Source organism: Neofelis nebulosa, chromosome 6 (assembly GCF_028018385.1).
Source record: "Neofelis nebulosa isolate mNeoNeb1 chromosome 6, mNeoNeb1.pri, whole genome shotgun sequence".
In the NCBI taxonomy this organism is placed as follows: domain Eukaryota; kingdom Metazoa; phylum Chordata; class Mammalia; order Carnivora; family Felidae; genus Neofelis; species Neofelis nebulosa.
Genome location: NC_080787.1, coordinates 34,599,721 through 34,619,739, shown reverse-complemented (window position 1 = coordinate 34,619,739; position 20,019 = coordinate 34,599,721). Strand labels below are relative to the sequence as shown.

Here is a 20,019-nt window from a genome sequence, read left to right as displayed (position 1 = left end):
TAGCTAATCACAAGATCTTTCTAAAACTACAATAGGCTAAAAGAAGGGGGAGGGAAGATGGAGTTTCCCTATTAATTAAAAGGAACTTCATTGTTTACGACACAGATTCCATCCAGTGCAGAAGCTTGGGGGTTGGTGAAGAAGGAAAAGCCCAATATCTACTGATATTTTTTTCTTTGTCTCTTTCAGTGGACAGTTCTGGAAAAATCAGTAAGTTTGGGTCACTTCTTTGCTTTACCTATTTCTGTGTCCAGAACCTTTGAGTTTTGTTACTCAATTGTTTTGTATTTCAAGTTCTTTTACCTTAGAAGAGTCAATATTTTAAATAAGTGATTTTCTCATACTTTGATTTCCCCTTTTCTATCTCCCTTTTGGAACAAAATACAATGGTCTTGTATTATATCTTGGTTATTTACTACCAAAGATTATTAGGAGCATATATTCCCAGCTAGTTTACCACAAGGCATCTGTTTTCTTTGTGGTATCATCTGGCAATGGATAATTTTTACTAAAAAAAGAAATTCACCTAAAATTGACATATAAAGAATAAATGTCAGGACAAGATGGTGATTTTGATAAATAACCAACAATACACATTTATTTTCAAACCGATCTAAAAGAGAGTGGGTTAAAAAATGATTTGTGACAGAACAATGAAAGTAGGAAGTGCAATCATTTGAATTTTGATAAAATAGATATTCCCTACCTAAGTATTCAATGAATACTCTGTGAAGTAGGATGTGGAGCCTTTGCACTCCTGAGGGTGAAACAGAGGGATATTTTACAATGCCTGGAGGTCCTGCTTCTGCATTCACCTATATAGGGTATTCTTGGAAGTAGGGTTTTCCTTGAGTTAGAAAATTCACACTGATTGATTAATCTTTTGTGTTTTATTTTTTAGCACTAACTCCTATGGGTAAGTTCTTTATTCTCAACTGTGAAATTTTACATTGTTTATAGGTATTTTCTGGACTTGCTGTTTCTACTCCCAAAATAGAGACTTGTGTTTCTAAGGTTATTTTAAATGTTCCCATCCTCGAGAATCTTCCAATATTTTAAATTACTACTTTTAGAGATACTGCTGCAGAGCAGATGAAGTTCATAGAAAAGGATGCCATAATCTCTGGCCATCTTCTAGGCTCTGAAAAACAATCTCCTTTCTGACTCCCAGCAAAATATAATGAAAGAAAGATTGGTTCCTAAATTCTGTTGAGTTCTTTGCTGGTAATTGAGAACTCTTTTTTAGTTATAAGTGAAGGCTCACTGAATCATACTAATAGAAAAAGTAGTTAAGAACAAAACTTTATTTTTTCTTGGCTTCTAAGTAACTTTACTTTTGAGGAATAGTAGGCATTGAGCACCTACTATATACTGTATACTCTGCTAGGCATTTTCAAAAACAGTATCTCATTTTTACCATAGCCTGCCTGGTAGCTATTGTTATTCCCCACTTTACAGATCAGTAAATTGGCTCAGACACTTGACCAAGATTAAGGAGTTGGTAAGAAGCAGTGTCAGGATCTAAATCTAGGACTTCCCATCTCCAAAGTACATACTCTTCCCACACCAACACATTGCCTTCTTTACTGAACCACAAATGCCTTTTTGGTGATTAGTCCTGAAACCATATCTATAAATAAAATGTTTGTTAATATAAAGGTACTTCCACTAGTGAAGCTATATAATTAAATGTACACAGAAGAACCATTTTAAAAATAAAAGACATCCCATTTAAATCAATGTTGGGCTTTTAACTGTCTTCTAAATTCAGATTTCTTATTAGGATTGTGTAATGCCTCAGCTCTTCAAGACAATCATATGAAACAGAATAATAATTCTTAAAACTCTGTAAATATACAACCATAAGAAGCAAGTAAAACTTAAATTTAGTAAGATACAGTTCAAGAATCTCAAACACTGTAAATACCGACAAACACAAAATATGCCTTTATATTCAGTCTTTCTTCTTTTTCAGTTCACACTAGAAGGAGAGTGGGTTTGTGAGTGGCAGTGGGGAGTTGGAGGAGGTGAAGTTAAAAGGGACAATTGTTTTCTTTGGATTTATAGTACAAGAAACAATATGCATTCAAGCAATCATGACATATCTATATTCTTCATATGCCCTCCCCACATGGGGAAGGTGATAAGTGTATGTTTTCCTTACAAAATGAAAGAGGTCTTTTGAGAAAGGATCATAGGCCAAGTCCCTCCCTGGAGGTGAATTCATTTTTAATGAATATGCTTTTTTTTTTAATTGCCAGAACAAAAATCAGTTCAATCTTTTAAAATGCTTTCTTGTAAAAGATATATTCTTGTTGACAATATTTCAAACATATTCTTCTCAATTGATATTTTTAGCAAAAAGTGATTAAGGTTTAATCCATTGTTCAAAAAAGATTTAAGACAGAACAGTGCATCAAATTCACCACCCTCTCAAGTTAAGTCTCTTTATTTCTCACCTCCACAATCAGCTAATTAAGTATATGATTTTTTTTTAATGCTAATTCATGGCCTGAGATCTATAATGAGTCATCTCCTTAATGCTGAACAGATCTTTATGGTCTAGACAGCTCCCTGATAGCCAGTGGATTAAGAACCTAATAGGATTAGTTTTGTTGTTTCCTTTGTTATACAGAAGCTTTTGATCTTGAGTTTAAATAAAAATAATAATAAATAAACATTAAGAAAATAAAAATTAAAAAATTTAATGTTTATTTATTTTTGAGAGAGAGAAAGACAGAGTGTGAGTGGGGGAGGGGCAGAGACAGAGGGAGACACACAATCTGATGCAGGCTCCAGGCTCTGAGCTGTCAGCACGGAGCCCGACACGGGGCTTGAACCCACAAACCGTGAGATCATGACCTGAGCTGAAGTTGGATGCTTAACCGACTGAGCCACCCAGGCGCCCCTAAAATAAAAGTTTTTTAAAAGAACCCAATAGGATTAGTTTCCTAATAAAGCCCATAGTCTAGTTGCTGCATTATTTTAAGTATTGCATAATTAGAATTATTACTATGATCGCTAATTCATCTTTCAGCTTTAACAAAAATTAATCCAGTTTAAAATCTTTAAGCAGCCTGAATACAATACAATGACCGCCAAGGTCTTGATTAAATCTTTCCCTTAAAATTAGAATTTTGCTGTACAGGTTACTATCTGCAGTAAACGGACTTTGAGCCAGGACTTACAAATATTTATACTATGGAGATTATGAGATCCAAAGGGAAAAAAAGATGTATGCACTATCTAAAAATTTAAAAGAAGGGAGAGAAGAACTTAGAATTTGGTGGACTAATGATTTGTGGCTTACTTCTGCAATGCTATTAAGTTCAAGATGGAAAATATACAGCAAAAACACTAAACCAAGGATATGAAGATACTATTAGAAATGACTAGAAGTACTTTTCAGTTTAGTGGGAAAAAGAATAAAATTCTTTAAAATTCTGTAAAATTAGGAAAAGTGTAGCTAGAATAGACATTGATTGTTTCATCAAACCCTAGAATATTTACCTTTGATTAACAAAATCCATACAATTTAGGAGATAAAGTTTGCTTAAAATGAGTCCTGCAGTAATATACACAGTACGAAACGTGAAACAAATACTCCCAAGAGATGGTATAAAACTAAAAATATTCCCATATTTGAAAAAACCCAGCTTGTTTAGGAGTACATTCCACAGAATTTGTCAGGTTGGAAGCATCAGTGGAAACACATACTCTTCTCCACACCACACACCACACACCACACCCCCCGCTTCAAAAATAAGTAGCCACTGGTGGTACTGTCAGGTATCAGAATATTGTGAACTCTTTCTCAGTACAAAAATGCTTAGGATATATTACCACTGATTTTCATTAGTAAATTGGAAATGAGTTTGTCTAGAATAAAATGTCGGTACTCGTAGCTTATTAAATAAGCACTAGGGAGGAAAAAATACACAGAAGGTTCAGAAAGCATTATTGCAAGATTCTTACTGTTTTTATTTTGGTGCCAGTTGAAAATATCAAACAGAAAGCACTAAACTGCAGCATCCCGTCGGATTTATAGTTACCTTATTACCTAACGTAGGAATGTCTCACTTTTTACAACTTGTTATTCAGTTGTGTGTGGATCAGTATTTCAGACGTCAAACCCTAAACATACCAAAAGGCTTTCTCTGTAACAAAAAAAAAAAAGAGTCAACTTTTAAGTAAGAAATCTTCCGGTAATGCAATTTACCATTCCCTTAAAGTATTTGGTTGGAACTAAGAATGCCTTATCTTGATAGATCAGAGAGAGTTTTTGCCTGTATTATCTCATTTGGTAGTAGTAATAGCCAATACTTACTGCACTACTCACCATGTTCCATGCACTGTACTGAGTGCTTTACTTAGATAATATTATTTAATCCTCATAACACTTCGGTGAAGTAGCTACTACTATTGCTCCCATTTTGCAGATAAGAAAGTAAAGTTTGCCCAAGTTAGTTAGGTATGAAGCCAGGATTTGAAGCAGTCTGTCTGTAAAAGCCATGCTACTTAAACATTTGTCTAGAATCTTTAAATTACTCTACAAAGTGGGCAGAGCAGTAAGTCTTTAGGGAGTAACTGATTACATTAGGGAGTAGCCCAAATAAACCCAGCTGGCAAGAATACTAAACCCAAGTGTTCTGTTTCAGCTTTTAAATTCAGTATCCTTTCTACTGCATTAAATATTTAAATAGGTTTTCTTAAGGCAAGGCATCCCATTGCTTCACAGCAAGAACCCACAGAATTCTTCTTAGTAGCATAGATAATTTTTTTTCTTAATCCGGGGAACCAAATCACTAAAAAAAAGAAGAAAAAAAAAAAGCAGAAGCTAACAAATTCAAGTTTATTAGATCTCACAGAAATTGAGAAACAGCAGAGCTAACTGACCTATACTTGGAAAAAGGGACCAGAAACTCGTGAGTTTGCAGGTATCATAAGAAGCAGTCTAAAGTATCGGTTAAGACTGAACTCTGGAGTCTGACTCTTCAGGCTCAAATCCCAGCTCCACCACTTACTAACTCTATGACCATATTCACATTCATTTAAGCTTTTTGTACCTCAAGTTTCTTCATCTGTAAAATGGGGATAATAAAATGCCCTATATGGTTGTTGTGAGGATTAAATGAGTTAATAGTTCATATAAAATGCTCAGAACACTGAGTGCCTGATGTACGGTGAGCACCCAATAATTATCAGCTAGTACTATTATTACTTTTGAATAATGAGATATCCTTATAGTCAATATGCAATGCATATTTAGAGTTTTTTTTCTATTTTAAGAAACAATTATTGCTTATTTCCAAACTTTTTCCTACAAATAAATTCCATTTCTTTTCAGAATACATTCTCCTCTAGCTATTAAGCATTAATCATTAGCCATAATATACTGAACAAATGCCAGCCAGTTCATTTATAGTACATTTTAGCTCTTCTTTGATTAATATTCCAGTTTATTGAAGAGAGTCTGGAATATTACCAATACTTACACAATTTTAAGTGCAGAGTTCCACCATTTTCTACTTTCAGGAAATCTCAAGTTATCTCCGGTTTGTCATCTTTAAGACAAAAAATAAAGAAACGAATATCAGGGGGAAAGTAGGAATAAAGAGAAAGTACCTGATATCTGAAATGTGCACTTTTGTTGTGTGCTCAGTTATATTTCCAGGTTACACGGATGCACAAGTTGCAAAAAAATCAGATTTCAAGGCCCAGATTCTAAAAAATGAAGGCACTACAAAGACTGAGAACAGCCAAGAAGAAAACAAGAAAACATTAAAGAAGAAAATCTTATTTACAGATTCTGATGAATCCTTGACCTTAAGGCACAAAACAGAGTCAAAAAGCAAAGCAAAAGGCATTGAGTTGGAGGACGGTGAGATAGGTATGGAGGTTGAGAAAAAGGAGAGTGACACCACGATGCTGGGAGAAGAAGACCAAATAAAGGGGCGTGACATAGGAATACCAATAGGAGAGGAAGCCCAAGTAAAGAGAAGTGAATCCAGAATACCACAAGAACAGGAAGCCCAAGTAAAGATGAATGACACTGGGACACCACAGGGACAGGGGTTTCAAATAAAGCAGAGTGAGTTAAGAACACAAGAAGGACAGGGGTCTCAAGTAGAGAAGAGTGAGTCCAAAATACCACAAGAGCAGGAGTCTCAAGTAGAGAAGAGTGAGTCTGAAATACCACAAACACAGGGCTCCCAAATAGAGAAGAGTGACACCAGAATACCACAAAGACAGGAGTCCCAAGTAAAGAAGAGTGAGTCTAGAATGCCACAAGCACAAGGGTCCCAAGTAAAAAAAGAGAGTTCTGAGAATAAAGGAAGGCAGGACAAAGACAAGGGAGATGCAAGGAAGAAGAAAGATACAGGAGAAAATGATACTATGAAGAAAAGTGATGAAGGAAAGCACAAAGTTAAAGGAAAGAAAGAATTAGAAGTCAAGGGTAAAAAAACAGAAGGTTCAGTAAGGGGCAAAGTCAACTGATTATTATGATTCCCATCCTCCAAATACAAGTCATAACCCAGTTATTGCCTAAATGGATCATAATTACAGAATCCCTTTAATGTATACATCCACAGAGTGTCTACTGTAGTTCTTTCACCATTTTTAGTCCTCTCAGCCACAAATCTCAGCTTCCAATTGTTTGTTTTCTAAGTTGATAATTATGACTTAATCAAGAAAGACTGGATACTTTCTGAAATAAACATTTTGACTAAAGAAGTGTATAATTTTCTTTGACAACTATTACATTAATTCAGCCTAACCAATCAACCAACCAGGGCTTCTCATAAAACACTTTTTTTTATTTTTTAAAAAAAAATTTTTTATTAACATTTATTTATTTTTGAGACAGAGAGAGACAGAGCATGAACAGGGGAGGGGCAGAGAGAGAGAGAGAGACACAGAATGTGAAATGGGCTCCAGGCTCTGAGCTGTCAGCACAGAGCCTGACGCGGGGCTCGAACTCACGGACTGTGAGATCATGACCTGAGCCGAAGTCGAACGCCCAACCGACTGAGCCACCCAGGCGCCCCAAAACATTTTGATTAAAGAAATGTATAATCTCCTTTGACAACTACTACATTAACTTAGTGATAGACTAACCAATCAATGCTCCTGATGGTAGGCTGAATGTTCACGAGCACTCTTCCAGCAGTAATGGGTACATAAAAATATAAGTCAAGCTCCTTTGCAATCAAGTAGGGTTTAACACATACAGTGATACAATATATGTATACATGACAATTTTTTAAAAGTAAAATCTGAGTGTCGAAATGTAGTTTAGATGGACAGTATAATACAAGTTAGCAACCTGTTGGAATGAGAAGATTAAGGGGATAACAGCTTCATGGAGAAAGGAATGGTGGTAGATAGGTCTCAAAAGATGGATAAGATGTTGCTACACTGAGTGAGGTAGGAAGAGTACAAAAAGAGGCAAAGGGATTCAAAACTGCCACACCACACTCTAGGAGAAGTAGGCAATTATGTGACATAGGCTCATGAGAAGCATTCTAGAGTACTATTTTGAAAAGGAGGGTTAGAGAAGATACTGAAGAATATGAAAAACAAACCAGGAATTTATATTTTACTCATCAGGCAACTGGAAGCCTTCTGGGGTATTTGGGAAGTACAGTTAGGTGAATAAGGTTGCATTACCAATGTGTTAATCTCGTGATTGCACAAAATACACTGAAGAGGAGCAATGCCATAGGTAGCAAATCTAGTAAAGAGGTGTTTGGAGTAATAAGTGATGGAAACAGAATAAATAGAAGGGGTAGATATGAACTGTTTTTCAAAGAAGAAATCATTACCTCATGATGACTAACCAAATATGAGCAAGGAAAAGAAATAAAAACAACTGATGACTCCCTAACTCTTGAAACTGGACGAGAGAAAATCAATAACTAGGACCTAGTGTGTGGCACAGGGAGGAAAAAACAAATTGCTGAGTTTAAGGAACAAACTAACACTTGTCATTTGATAGGGGGTCTGAAGTCAATCCAGTAGAGATAATGTGAAGCCACAGAGTAAATGAGTTCCCCAAAAAAGAAAGTACAAAGCTAGCAAAAGCACAGGTCCAAGAACTGGGCCTGTTAGATATAATAGGTTGAAGAAAGAAATTAAGGTATGGGAAGATGTAAGGAATACCTGTAGAACAAATGTGCTGATAATTAAAGAAGATGAGAATTTAGAGAAAGAGTGTTTAAAGGATAGCCAAGATTTCAAGGAGAGAAAGGACAGAAAAAGACCACTGTGGCTGCTATCTGGAGGTGACTGATGAACTTCCAAAGAGAGGCAACCAGGGGAAGGAATGGAAGAAGGCAGAAAATAGAAACACAAGCAAGTAGCTGCAGCATATGCCTTTCAATAAAACCAATTTTAGTCTGCTTTTTAAGTATTGTTTTTAGGAATTTCATCTTTATAGTACTCTATTCTGTGCTAGTTGGCCCATAGTCTGAATATTACGTTGAGTTCTGTCAGAGGATGTGGATCAAGTACAGGGCCTTCAGAAGAGAAGGGCTATGATGCAAAGGGATTCAAATCCTTTCAAGTGAGCAGTTTTACCTAGTGCAGAAAACACAGAAGAACACAATGAGAATTATCTTCATATACTAGATTATGATTACAGATTAGATTAGAATTTTTGTATGGCTCCCAAGAAAATAAGGAAATAAGAATAGAAGAAATAAGAAATTAAGGAAATAAGAAAATAAGGAAAATAAGAGTAGAAGGATCCAAGTAACAAATCTGTATCTCAGTATAAGGGCAAGTGGGATGCCTAAAAGTGCTGGAGGGAGAGCTTAAGATTGCAATAATCACTGGGTGGAAATGCTGCAGAGGAGATTTTTAGGAATCAGCTGGGTAGTTGGAGCAGGTAATCTTTATGGTTCCTTTAAAATATAAGCCCATAATTCAAAGTATAAAATTCTTTTGGACTAACTAGATGTCTTCCAATGAACCTTTCACACTAATCTAATATGCTAGGATTCTTTAAAGAGGTTTCCTCCTCTCTCTCTCTCTCTCTCTCTCTCTCTCTCTCTCTCTCTCTCACACACACACACACACACACACACAAAGAGAAATCAGACTTTAGTCCCTGCTGCCCAAAGTATAAAACATTTCATAAATATACCTAACCACAAGCTAAAGAAAGCAGTTCCATAACTTCTAGCACAATCCAAACCACTACACGGATCTCTACTGTGTGCCCAGAGTCCTGCCACAGGTCTAGAAGCCTAAGTCAATTTTAGAAGTCACAAAACCCTGAGGCCTTTGATGAACCACATAGATTTAGCAAAACTGAACTGAAAAAAAAAGGAGGGGAGAGACGGGAGGACAAATATGAACATGAGATTTTTATATTGTAAATTACTTCTATGTCTCTGGAATATACACATTACAGATTTTATCAGTATTAGTTGACATATCTCTTACATATATTATGCTGTTACCAGGGGAAAATGTGACCAGAAGGCTTTTCATATAGTTAAAAATATTTAGGTTTTCATGATCCTATATAATTTTCTACAGCTCTCTCTGGTCCATCTGGCAGCAAGCCATTAGGTTTTAGAGCTATAACAAAAGCAGCTTTTCTCAGATTTCTGCTAAAAAGCACAGATCCTATCAAGGCAACTACTGAAAAGCAGTAAGACTTTAGCGAACATGCTTATTAGCTGGCTACATATCTGAATGTATACCCCACTGAACAAAGGATTCAGAAGAGATGGATCCATTGAATCTTCCCTGTATCTTCTCCATAACATCTAACTTGCAGTCAAAACATTTTCATTCCCACCAAGTCTTGAAGGCAAATAAGTCACATAATAGGAAACACCAACTATCATAACCATATATGCTATTCTCTAAAGGCCATCAAAAAGCAGGCCAGTTAAAAACAATTGCTAAATTTCCCTTAAAGAAACAGGCATGGAAATCTTAAAGGATCCCAGAAAAAGGAAGGGGAGCTATCAAAACAATACCATGTTTACCAAAATAATGCAAATACTAGGAAAATGAATAATGCAATTTTCAGAAATTTGGATATAAAGATAGTCAAGTGGGACTTAAAAAAATCAACGGTAAATTTTGTTTCACACATAAGCTAATATAAACATCACCTCCCCTGTTCACAGGGGAGGCCCTGTTTAGATCTTAAAAGTTCTCATCACAAGGAAAAAATCTTTAACTATCTGAGATGACAGATGTTAACTAAACTTATTCTTGTAATCATTTCACAATATGTACATATATCATTAGGTTGTACACCTTAAACGTACATAATGTTGTATGACAGTTACATCTCCACAAAACTGGGGGGAGGGCAAAGGAATCAAGTCTTACACCTCAAATATGTGCAGTTTTTATTGTCAGTTTTACCTGAATAAAGACAGAAAGAAAAAAGAATGAATGGAAGTCTTACCATAAGTCATTTTACGTGTGGGAAAAAGCATATGAAAAGCAGGAAAATGACTTTAGAGATAACAAAGCTGAAGAAATGCCAAGATAGGGGTGCCTGGGTGGCTGAGTCCATTGGGTGTCCAACTCTTGATTTCGGCTCATGTTCGTGGGAGCAAGCCCTTGGTTAGGCTCTGCACTAACAACATGGAGCCTGCCTAGGATTCTCTCTCCCTCTCTCTCTCCCCCACTCCTCTGCTCACACATGCTCTCTCTCAAAATAAAACAAACATTTGAAAACACCATAAAATTAGTCATAATTATATTTAATTACACTTAAATACATTTAATTATATTTATTTTGACTTATTCATATATTTACTAATCTATTTGCTCACTATTTCTCCTTGTATCTTAATCCTTGCTTTGTGGATTGATTTCCTTCTTCTAGACATGCATCCTTTATGTTTTTTATCCAGGTCTATGAATAATAAACTCCTTTGACTTTTTTTTTTTTATTTTTTTTATTTTTTTTTTAATTTTTTTTTTTCAACATTTTTTATTTATTTTTGGGACAGAGAGAGACAGAGCATGAACGGGGGAGGGGCAGAGAGAGAGGGAGACACAGAATCGGAAACAGGCTCCAGGCTCCGAGCCATCAGCCCAGAGCCCGACGCGGGGCTCAAACTCACGGACCGCGAGATCGTGACCTGGCTGAAGTCGGACGCTTAACCGACTGCGCCACCCAGGCGCCCCATAAACTCCTTTGACTTTTTATGAAAAATTTTTCAACTTCACTTTCATTATCAAATAATATCTTTGCTGACTAAGGAATTCTGGGTTGGCAATTTATTTTCTCTAAGCTAATTGAAGTTACTATCCATTGTCTTTTGGCCTTTGTTTTTGCTCTTTACAAATCCTCTAAATACCCAGTTTGGAAGTTACTTTGGCATTTTCTGACTGCTGACATTTAGAATTTTCTCTTTGTTTCGGTGTTCCAGTTTCACTACTATGTATGCAGTACATTCTCATTATTCCTGCTTTGAAATTACTCATCTGAAACCTTCAGAGTCATGTCTTTTATCAATTTTGAAAAATTCTTGGACATCATCTCTTTGAACTTTTGTTTTCCTCCATGCTTTCTACATTCTCCTTCTGGAACCCATATTAAATGGATTTTGGACCTTCTCATTCAAATCTCTTTCTGTTAACCTTGCTCTCATATTTTAAAACTCTCTCCGTAATGAAATATAGGTCCTTTCCTCAGGTCTGCCTTCCAGTTCATTATTTTTCTCTTCAGTATCTATGTTCTGAGCAGCTCATTGAGTTTTTAGTCACTTAGTAACATTTATCATTTCTAGAAGTCCCATTTAATCCTCCTAATGGTTTATCCGTGTGTGTGTCTTGGACTTTTTTATGGTTTTTATTCTCTTAATTCTCTTCATGATTGTGCTATAGTAAATATTGGTAAACTTTTTCTGTAAATGGTTAGATAATAAATAATTTTCAGCTTTGCAAGCCATACACTCTCTATCTCAACTACTAAACTTTATAGTTATAATGCAAATGTAGCTATAGGCAACATATAAACCACTGGGCATGGCTGGATTTTGCCTGTGGTGGGCTGCATTTGACCCATGGGCCAGAGTTTGCCAACTCTTACTCTATTATCTCAAATTCATAAAGTACTGATCATCATTTCCAATCCTAGTTTGCTGTCAGCAACTTTGTCAAATGCTATTTCTACATCCTATTGAGTACCATAAAAATTTCCTTTTATTTTGTTGATATTAAGAATTACATTAGTTGATATGATTTTAAATGTCACACCAACTTTGTATGACTGGCTCATAGTGTAGTAAACTCTTCATGTATTGCTGGATTCAAAAATATTTTATTAAGGAATTTTCCATCTACGTTCATAAAGGGATATTGGTCTAATTTACTTCTCTTATAATTAGTCTTTCTTTGGTGTTGGTAATGTTGACCTAGTAAAATTAGTAGGAAGATGTTCAGTCTTCTATTTTCTGATAAAGTTTTTATAGAATTGGTATTATTTCTTCTTCAAATATTTAACAGAATTCATAGTGAATCTATGTGGATCCAAAGTTTTCTTTGTTGAAAGGGAACGTTTTCAGTTGGGAATGCAATTTGAATCAGGACTACAGAAATACTCAAATTTGTGTCTTTCAAGGGACACGTCCATTTCATTTTAGTTGTCAGGTTTATTGGCCTAAAGTTATTCATAATACCTCCCTATCTAAAGGATCTGTAGTGACTGCCCCTTTTCATTCCTGATATTGGTAACTGTGTCATGTCTTTTCTCAATAATCTAACTCTAGAGGTTTATCAATTGAATTAATATTTTTAAATAGCTTTTGATTACATTAGTTTTGTTTCATTAATTTCTGCTCTTTTGTTAGTCCTTCTTTCTGCCTATTTTGGGTTTATTTACTAGTTTCATAAATTTGCTAGTTTCATAAATTTAAATCATTGGTTTTGACTTTATTCTTTGCTAAAGTAAAAAGTTAAGGTTATAAATGTCCCTCAACACTGCTTTAGCTGCATACCAAATATTTTGATATGTTGTATTTTCATTTCTATTTAAAATATTTTTTAGTTTTTCTTTATTAATTTATTTTTAATTTCTTCTTTAACTTATGGGTTCCCAGTATTTGGGGGTTTTTTTTCCCAGATATATTTCTGTTATTGATTAGTAACTTAAAACTGTTGTTACATTTACAACATACACACAATTTCAGTCTTCTTAAATTTACTGAGACTTGTTTTATGGCCAATCTTATATAGTTGATCTTAGTGAATGCACTTAGTGAATCTTAGTGTTAAGTGGATTTTCTATAAATGTCAATTAGGACTCAGTTGACTGATAACATTGTTCTTCTATATCCTTATTAATTTTCTGCCTATTTATCAATTAATGTTAGAGGAGTGATGAAATACCCCATCTAAAATTTTAATTTGTTTATTTCTCCCTTTGATTTGTTAGTTTTGGATATACACACATCTGCTATTGGTATCTCTTCTTGATTTTTACCACTTTATCACTAGAAATTGTCCCTGTTTAACTCTGGTAATATTCCTTGTTGTGATTTCTAGTTTGATATTAATGTAGCTACTCCAACTTTATGATTAGTTTTTTCATGGTGTATCTTTTTCTGTCATTTTAATCTGTCTGTATCTTTATAATAAAGGATTATTTTCCTTAATGAGCATATAGTTGGTCTTACTTTTTTTTAACCTACAGTCTCTGTCTTTCAAATGGAGTGTTTATGCCATTCGTATATAATGTGATTATTGATATGCTGGGATCATGTCTACCATTTCAGTATTTGCTTTCTATTTACCCATCTGCTCTTTGGGCCTATGTCTTCTTTTCCTGCTTCATTCCAGATTAATTGGATACTACTTAATGTTTCCAGTGTGTCTCAACTATTTACCTACTATTAATCTTTTTCTTGGTGTATGCTACAGGATTTAATATATATGTGTGTGTATGTTTGTGTATTCATGTGTGTAAGTGTGTGTCTTTAATTTACTATGGTCTACCCTCAATGATATATCACTTTATATATAATGTAAGAACCTTAACTATATTTCCATTTTCCCATTCCTATCTTTTGTGACATTTTTATTATATATTTCACTTCCACATGTATTTTAAACCGCATGATACATTATTACTATTTTGTTAGTCAATTATTTTATTTAAAAAATTTTTAAGAGAAAACAAGATATAGATATATAGAGAGATATGTATACACACACACACACACACATATTAACCAATTCTGGAATTCCTCTTTCTGCTGTGTGGTTCTTTTTTCTTAGTTTTTTAAAATATTTATTCATTTTTGGGAGGGAGAAAGACACAGCACGAGGAGGGGAAAGGTAGAGAGAGAGGGAGACACAGAATCCGAAGCAGGCGCCAGGCTCTGAGCTGTCAGCACAGAGCCCGACACAAGGCTCAAACTCATATAAGCCATGAGATCATGACCTGAGCCGAAGTCAGACATAGCTGACTGAGCCACCCAGGTGCCCCATCTGCTGTGTGATTCTTAATTTAAATCTAGTATAAATTTTTGTTTTCACTTTGGAACTTCTTTATTATGTTCTACATGAAAGTTTGCTGTACACAAATTCACCTTTTACCAATTACAAAAAAATCCATTTCACCTTCAGATTTTGGGTTTTTTTTTTAATTTTTAATGTTTATTTTTGAGAGAGAGAGACACAGCATGAGCAGGGGAGGGGAAATAGAGAGGGAGACACAGAATCTGAAGCAGGCTCCAGGCTCTGTGCTGACAGCTCAGACATGGGGCTTGAACTCACAAACTGTGAGATCATCACCTGAGTTGAAGTCGGACACTTAACCGACTGAGCCACCAGGTGCCCCACACCTTCTGTTTTGAAAGATATTGTTTCTGAGTGTAGAATTCTAAGTTGACTTCTTTCCCAGTACTTTAAAGATGCTATTCCACTGACTTTGGCTTTAGAAGATTCTGACAAGATATCTATGACAGTATTTATGTTTGTTCTTCTGTGTGCAATGTGACTTTTTTCCTCAGACTGCTTTAAAGATTTTGTCTTTATTGCTGAATTTATTACGTACCTTGGTGTAGCTTTCTTCATATCCTTCTCCTTGAGATTTATTGAGCATCATGGACCTATGAGTTTAGTTTTCTACAAATCTGAAAAATCTCTTGACCATTATTTCTTTAAGTATTTTTTTTCTGTCTCCACCTCCATTCCCTATCATTTCTGGAATTGTGGAATTACAAATCTAGAATAACACATAAATTAGACTGTTGAATACTGTCCCAAAGATCACTAAGACTGTTCAATTTTTTTCCTCTTTGTGCTTGTATTGCATATTATCTATTGTAATGTCTTCAAGTTCACTGGCCTTTTCTGTTGTTCTGCCTAATTGCTATTAATCCTACCCATTACTTTTTACCTTATATATATACTCTTTTATCACTAAAAGTTGCATCGGGTTTTTTTTAACTTTTAATTTCTCTCCTCACAATGTTCACATTTTTCTTTAAATAATATATAATAGATGTTTTAATGTCTTTTTTGCTTACTTTCTTTGTTTCATTAAACTCCATGTTGCCTGTTGTCCAATGACTGATAACACTGATTTATTTTGTCCAGTTGACTAGTTGTTTACTGTGGAAAAGAAAATCCAATCTGTTACTCCATCATGGCTCAAAGCAGAAATCTTTCATTATCATTTTTATATGCATTTCTGTGACTGCTACATTTTCATGTTTATTAGCTATTTGGATAGGCTCTTTTAAAAATGGCTCAAGCATCTTGGCCATTATTAGTGGGCTGTCTCTTTTACTTACTGACGGTGAATATTGTTCATATAGCTAATTAAGTATCTTATTTCATTTATATGTGATGTATGTGTTTTCTCCAACTCTCTGGCTTACTTTTTCAATCATTTAATGATTTCCTTTGATAAATACAAATTCTTCATTATAACATGATCCCTATCTTTTCTTATTATTAATGTTTTTTGTGTACTATTCAAGAAAGATTTTCCTACCCTTAGTCCATGAAGATCTGCTCATACACTATTTTCAAGAAGCTATATTGTCTTATCTTCAATACATTTAGATCTATAATCCAACTAGAATTTTTTTTTCTCCCAGATATCCAGTTAACCCAACATCATTTGAAAAGACTTTTCTAACCCATAGTTCTGTATTGCACCATTTGTTACAAATCAATTGAGGGTCTACTGCAGGGCTTTTCTGTTCCATTGATAAATAAATTTTTACCTTTGCACCAACATCACACTTTTTTTACAGCCGTTTTGAAATGTGCCCAGCCATTCTGTGAAAGAGACTAATTTCTTAATTTTAAAGCATTGACCTAAAGTGCATGTGCCTGTTGGATATTCTCTGGGGATGGACACTGGTGACTACCATCTTCCTATCCTCCTCCCATCTTGCTAAAGTCAGTGGGTACCATCTTCTTCCCATTTTTTCCTTTTCTTTGTTTCTATTTCTTCTTTTTTTTATGTTTATTTGTTTTTGAGAGAGAGAGAGAGAGAGAGGCAGAGTGTGAGCAGGGGAGGAGCAGAGAGAGAGGGAGACACAGAATCCAAAGCAGGCTCTAAGCTCTGAGCTGTCAGCACAAAGCCCAAAGTGGGGCTCGGGGCTCGAACCCACAAACCGTGACCTGAGCTGAAGTCGGACACTTAAATGACTGAGCCATCCAGGCACCCCTCTTACTTCTTTTTTTAAAAATGTTTACTTGTCTATTTTGAGACAGAGAGCACATGCACGGGAAAGGGAGGGGCAGAGAGAGAGAGAGAGAGGATACCCAGCAGGCTCCAGCTAACCGCCTGGAGCCCCACGTGAGGCTTGATATCAGGAATCATGAGATCATGACCTGAGACGAAATCAAGAGCCTGATGCTTACCAACTAAGCCACCCAGGAGCCCCTTTCTTCTTCTTTTTTTAATCTCTTTTTTCTTTTTTCTTTTTATGACCCTCCCTTGGTCCCTTTTAGCCAATGGACACCATCTTTGCACTCTCCCTCTGGCACACTACAGTGCCAGTATCTACACACATCTTGTGCTTCAGTTTGTTTTTTACCTAGTGACCCAGGTTTTGCAACTGCTGCCCAGAGGATGCCACCTGCTTGCCTGGCTCTGGAGACCATGGAGGCTTGCTTTCCTGGGTTCCATGAGACTTTAACAATTGGAGAAACAGCTTGAGGCAGACTACCAAGCCCAAGGCACTGCAGAGACAGCAGACTGAAATAATACCCCCAGTCCTTCCGAGAAAGAGCCTTATTTGCTTGTTCAGGAGATTTGGCCTCAGGGACGTGCTCTAGTTTGATATACTTTAGGAGCCTACAGAGGTGCTCTCGGAATGGAGGCCAGTGGATATAATCTTTGTGCTTTCCCTCTGCCTTGCTCCAGCTCACTGGTATCTTACAGAAAGGAGCCTATACCCTTCTCTGGTACCCGGATATTTGCGGCTACAAGGGAACACTTCTACATCACCTGGCTTTGGGGACCAGCAGGGCCCATTCACACAAGTCCCACAGGGTTGTAACCAATGAAGAAAGGGCTCTTAAACAGTTACTACCTCCAAGGCAGAGCAACAAACTCAGGAGCTTCATCTTTCTGTGACAGACTGAGAGGGACAGGATGCTAGTTAAACATATATCTAAGAGCTGACTGTAAACCTTTCCTGAGACTTCAGCAGGTAAGCACTATCTTCAGAGTAGTAGCATCTCTCAGTGGGGAGCTCTTATATATGCCTAGTGTCCCTCTTTTTATATCTGGTGCCCTGGTTTTTGCATCCAGTGCCCAGGGGACACCTGTTTGTCACCTGGCTCTGAGGGCCAAGAGAGCTTGCCTTCCTGGGTCCCATGAGACTGTAACATTCAGAGATAGCTCTTGGTAGGCTATAACCCCAGTATATTGCACGGACAGCACTGAAACACAACCCCAGCCTTTGTGGGAAAGAGGCCTATTTGCATGTCCTAGAGATTCAGACTTAGGGGTGGACATCACCTCTGGCACACATCTAGAGGCTACAGAGGCACTCTCAGGAAACTTAAGCCAGACAATACCATCTCTGCAGTCTCCTTCTACCTCACTACACCTAACCATTATCTCCTACAAGGGAGTTTATACACTCCTCTAGACCAGTGATTTTCACAACTGCTGTCCAGGGAACACCTCCAGATCACCTGGCTTTGGAAGTCTTGTAGTCCCACAAGACTGTACATAATTGCATTCATTAAAAGCTGCTCTGTGAGGGTCTGGCTTCCAATCAGCCTGACTCTAGGTACTGACTGAGATCCTCCCCTTTGGGACACTGACTACTCTTGGCACACCCTCAATTACTGGGAGTTATTAAAAGTAAAATAGTCTGCTTGGACAACCATAAAGTCTTGAGAGACAACCAAGAGCCAAAGCAGGATGGAGTGATAAGGTTCATCTCCTGCACAAGAGGCAAACCTTTCAAGATTCTGAGAAGTAGCTAATGCGTAGAAACCAACACAAAGAGTCAAAGCAAAATGAAGAAAAAAAGAGGAATATGTTTCAAATGAAAGAAAAAAAAACCTCAGGGGGGAAAAAAGATAAAACCTCAGGAGAAAAAACAATGAAACAGAGACAGATAATTTACTTGATAAAGAGTTCAAAGTAATTCATAAAGATAGTCTCCAACCTTGAGAGAATGAATGAATAAAGTGAAAACTTCAGAGAGAAGGACAGAACTGAAGAACACAATAACTGAACTGAAAAATACACTAGAGGAGTTCAAAAGCAGGTCAGATGAAGCAGAAGAAAGGAGCAGTCAACTCAGAGACAGGGCAGTGGAATTCAACCAATCAGAATAGCAAAAAGAAAAATAAGAATGAAAAAATATATATATTTGGATTTTATTTCTTAATCTAGTCTGAAAATACTTCCATTTAATGGAAATAATTAGACCATTTGCATGCAGTTAAATAGTTAGACCATTTGTTCATATATTTGTACTTTTTAAATCATGTTGCTAACAGTTTACTAATGCTCTGTCTTGTTTCTTTTCTTTTTTGCCTTCTTTTGAAATGATTTGTTTTTATAATTCTATTTTCCTCATCTCATAGCATGTTAGCTACACATTATCTTATAATTCTTTTAGGGATTACCATAGAGATGACAACATTCATCCTTGTCTTATAAAACTTTAATATAAATTACTACATTTAACACTGCAATTTAACAAGATGATTTAAAAGCTATAAGAACCTTTGAGGGGGCGTCTGGGTGGCTCAGTCATTTAAACGTCCGACTTCGGCTCAGGTCACAATCTCGGGGTTCATGGGTTTAAGCCTTGTGCTGGGCTCTGTGCTGGCAGCTCAGAGGCTGGAGCCTGCTTTGGATTCTGTGTCTCCCTCTCTCTCTCTGTCCTTCCCACACTCGTGCTCTCTCTCTCTCTCTCTCTGTCTCTTCTCTCTCAAAAATAAGTAAACATTAAAAAGAACATTTGAACATTCTTTTCTCTTACGTATCTACGTTCTCGTCATGCTCATTAAAACTGCATTTACTTTAACCCCTCGATATATCACCATCACCATCATCATCATTTTAGTCAGTCACTATCTGCTTAAGTTCAGCCACATATTACTTTTCTGTTACCTTCATTCCATTCTGTATTTCCATCCTTCCATCAGACATTTTTACTTTTATTACCTCAACATTTCCTTTAATGTTTTCCCCAATATCACTCTCATCCTTCTATGACTAAAATTTCCTATTTGTTACATGACTTTGCCACACCCCATGTGTCTCCTATACTCTTTTCTGAGGTCTCTTGTGTCTTACACTTGTCACTTGCAGACACTCAGATCCCAGTGATACTTAGGTTCCCTGCCCCATAGCCCTCCCACATGTGATTCACAACCAGGCAGCTTCTCCAAAGCCAGAATCTATCATTCCAGTCAGTCAACAGTGAGTCTTAACAATGTAACATTATCAAGTGACTACACTGTTGCACTGTCCATGTTCTTTGCCAGAAGCAAGTTCCAGGTTCTTCCCTCACTCAAGGGGAGGGCACTTAACAATGAATG

General features: G+C 36.3%; 1 protein-coding gene across 1 annotated transcript in view; it reads left to right on the top strand.

Annotated features, from left to right (window-relative positions):
- The window catches only part of TSBP1 (testis expressed basic protein 1), a 181,847-nt gene that overhangs the window by 77,407 nt on the left and 84,421 nt on the right, over positions 1 to 20,019 (top strand). The window contains exons 29-30 of the mRNA XM_058736135.1: positions 190 to 210; positions 902 to 916. Coding sequence (XP_058592118.1) covers positions 190 to 210; positions 902 to 916 — 36 coding nt within the window. The remainder of the gene's footprint in view (positions 1 to 189; positions 211 to 901; positions 917 to 20,019) is intronic.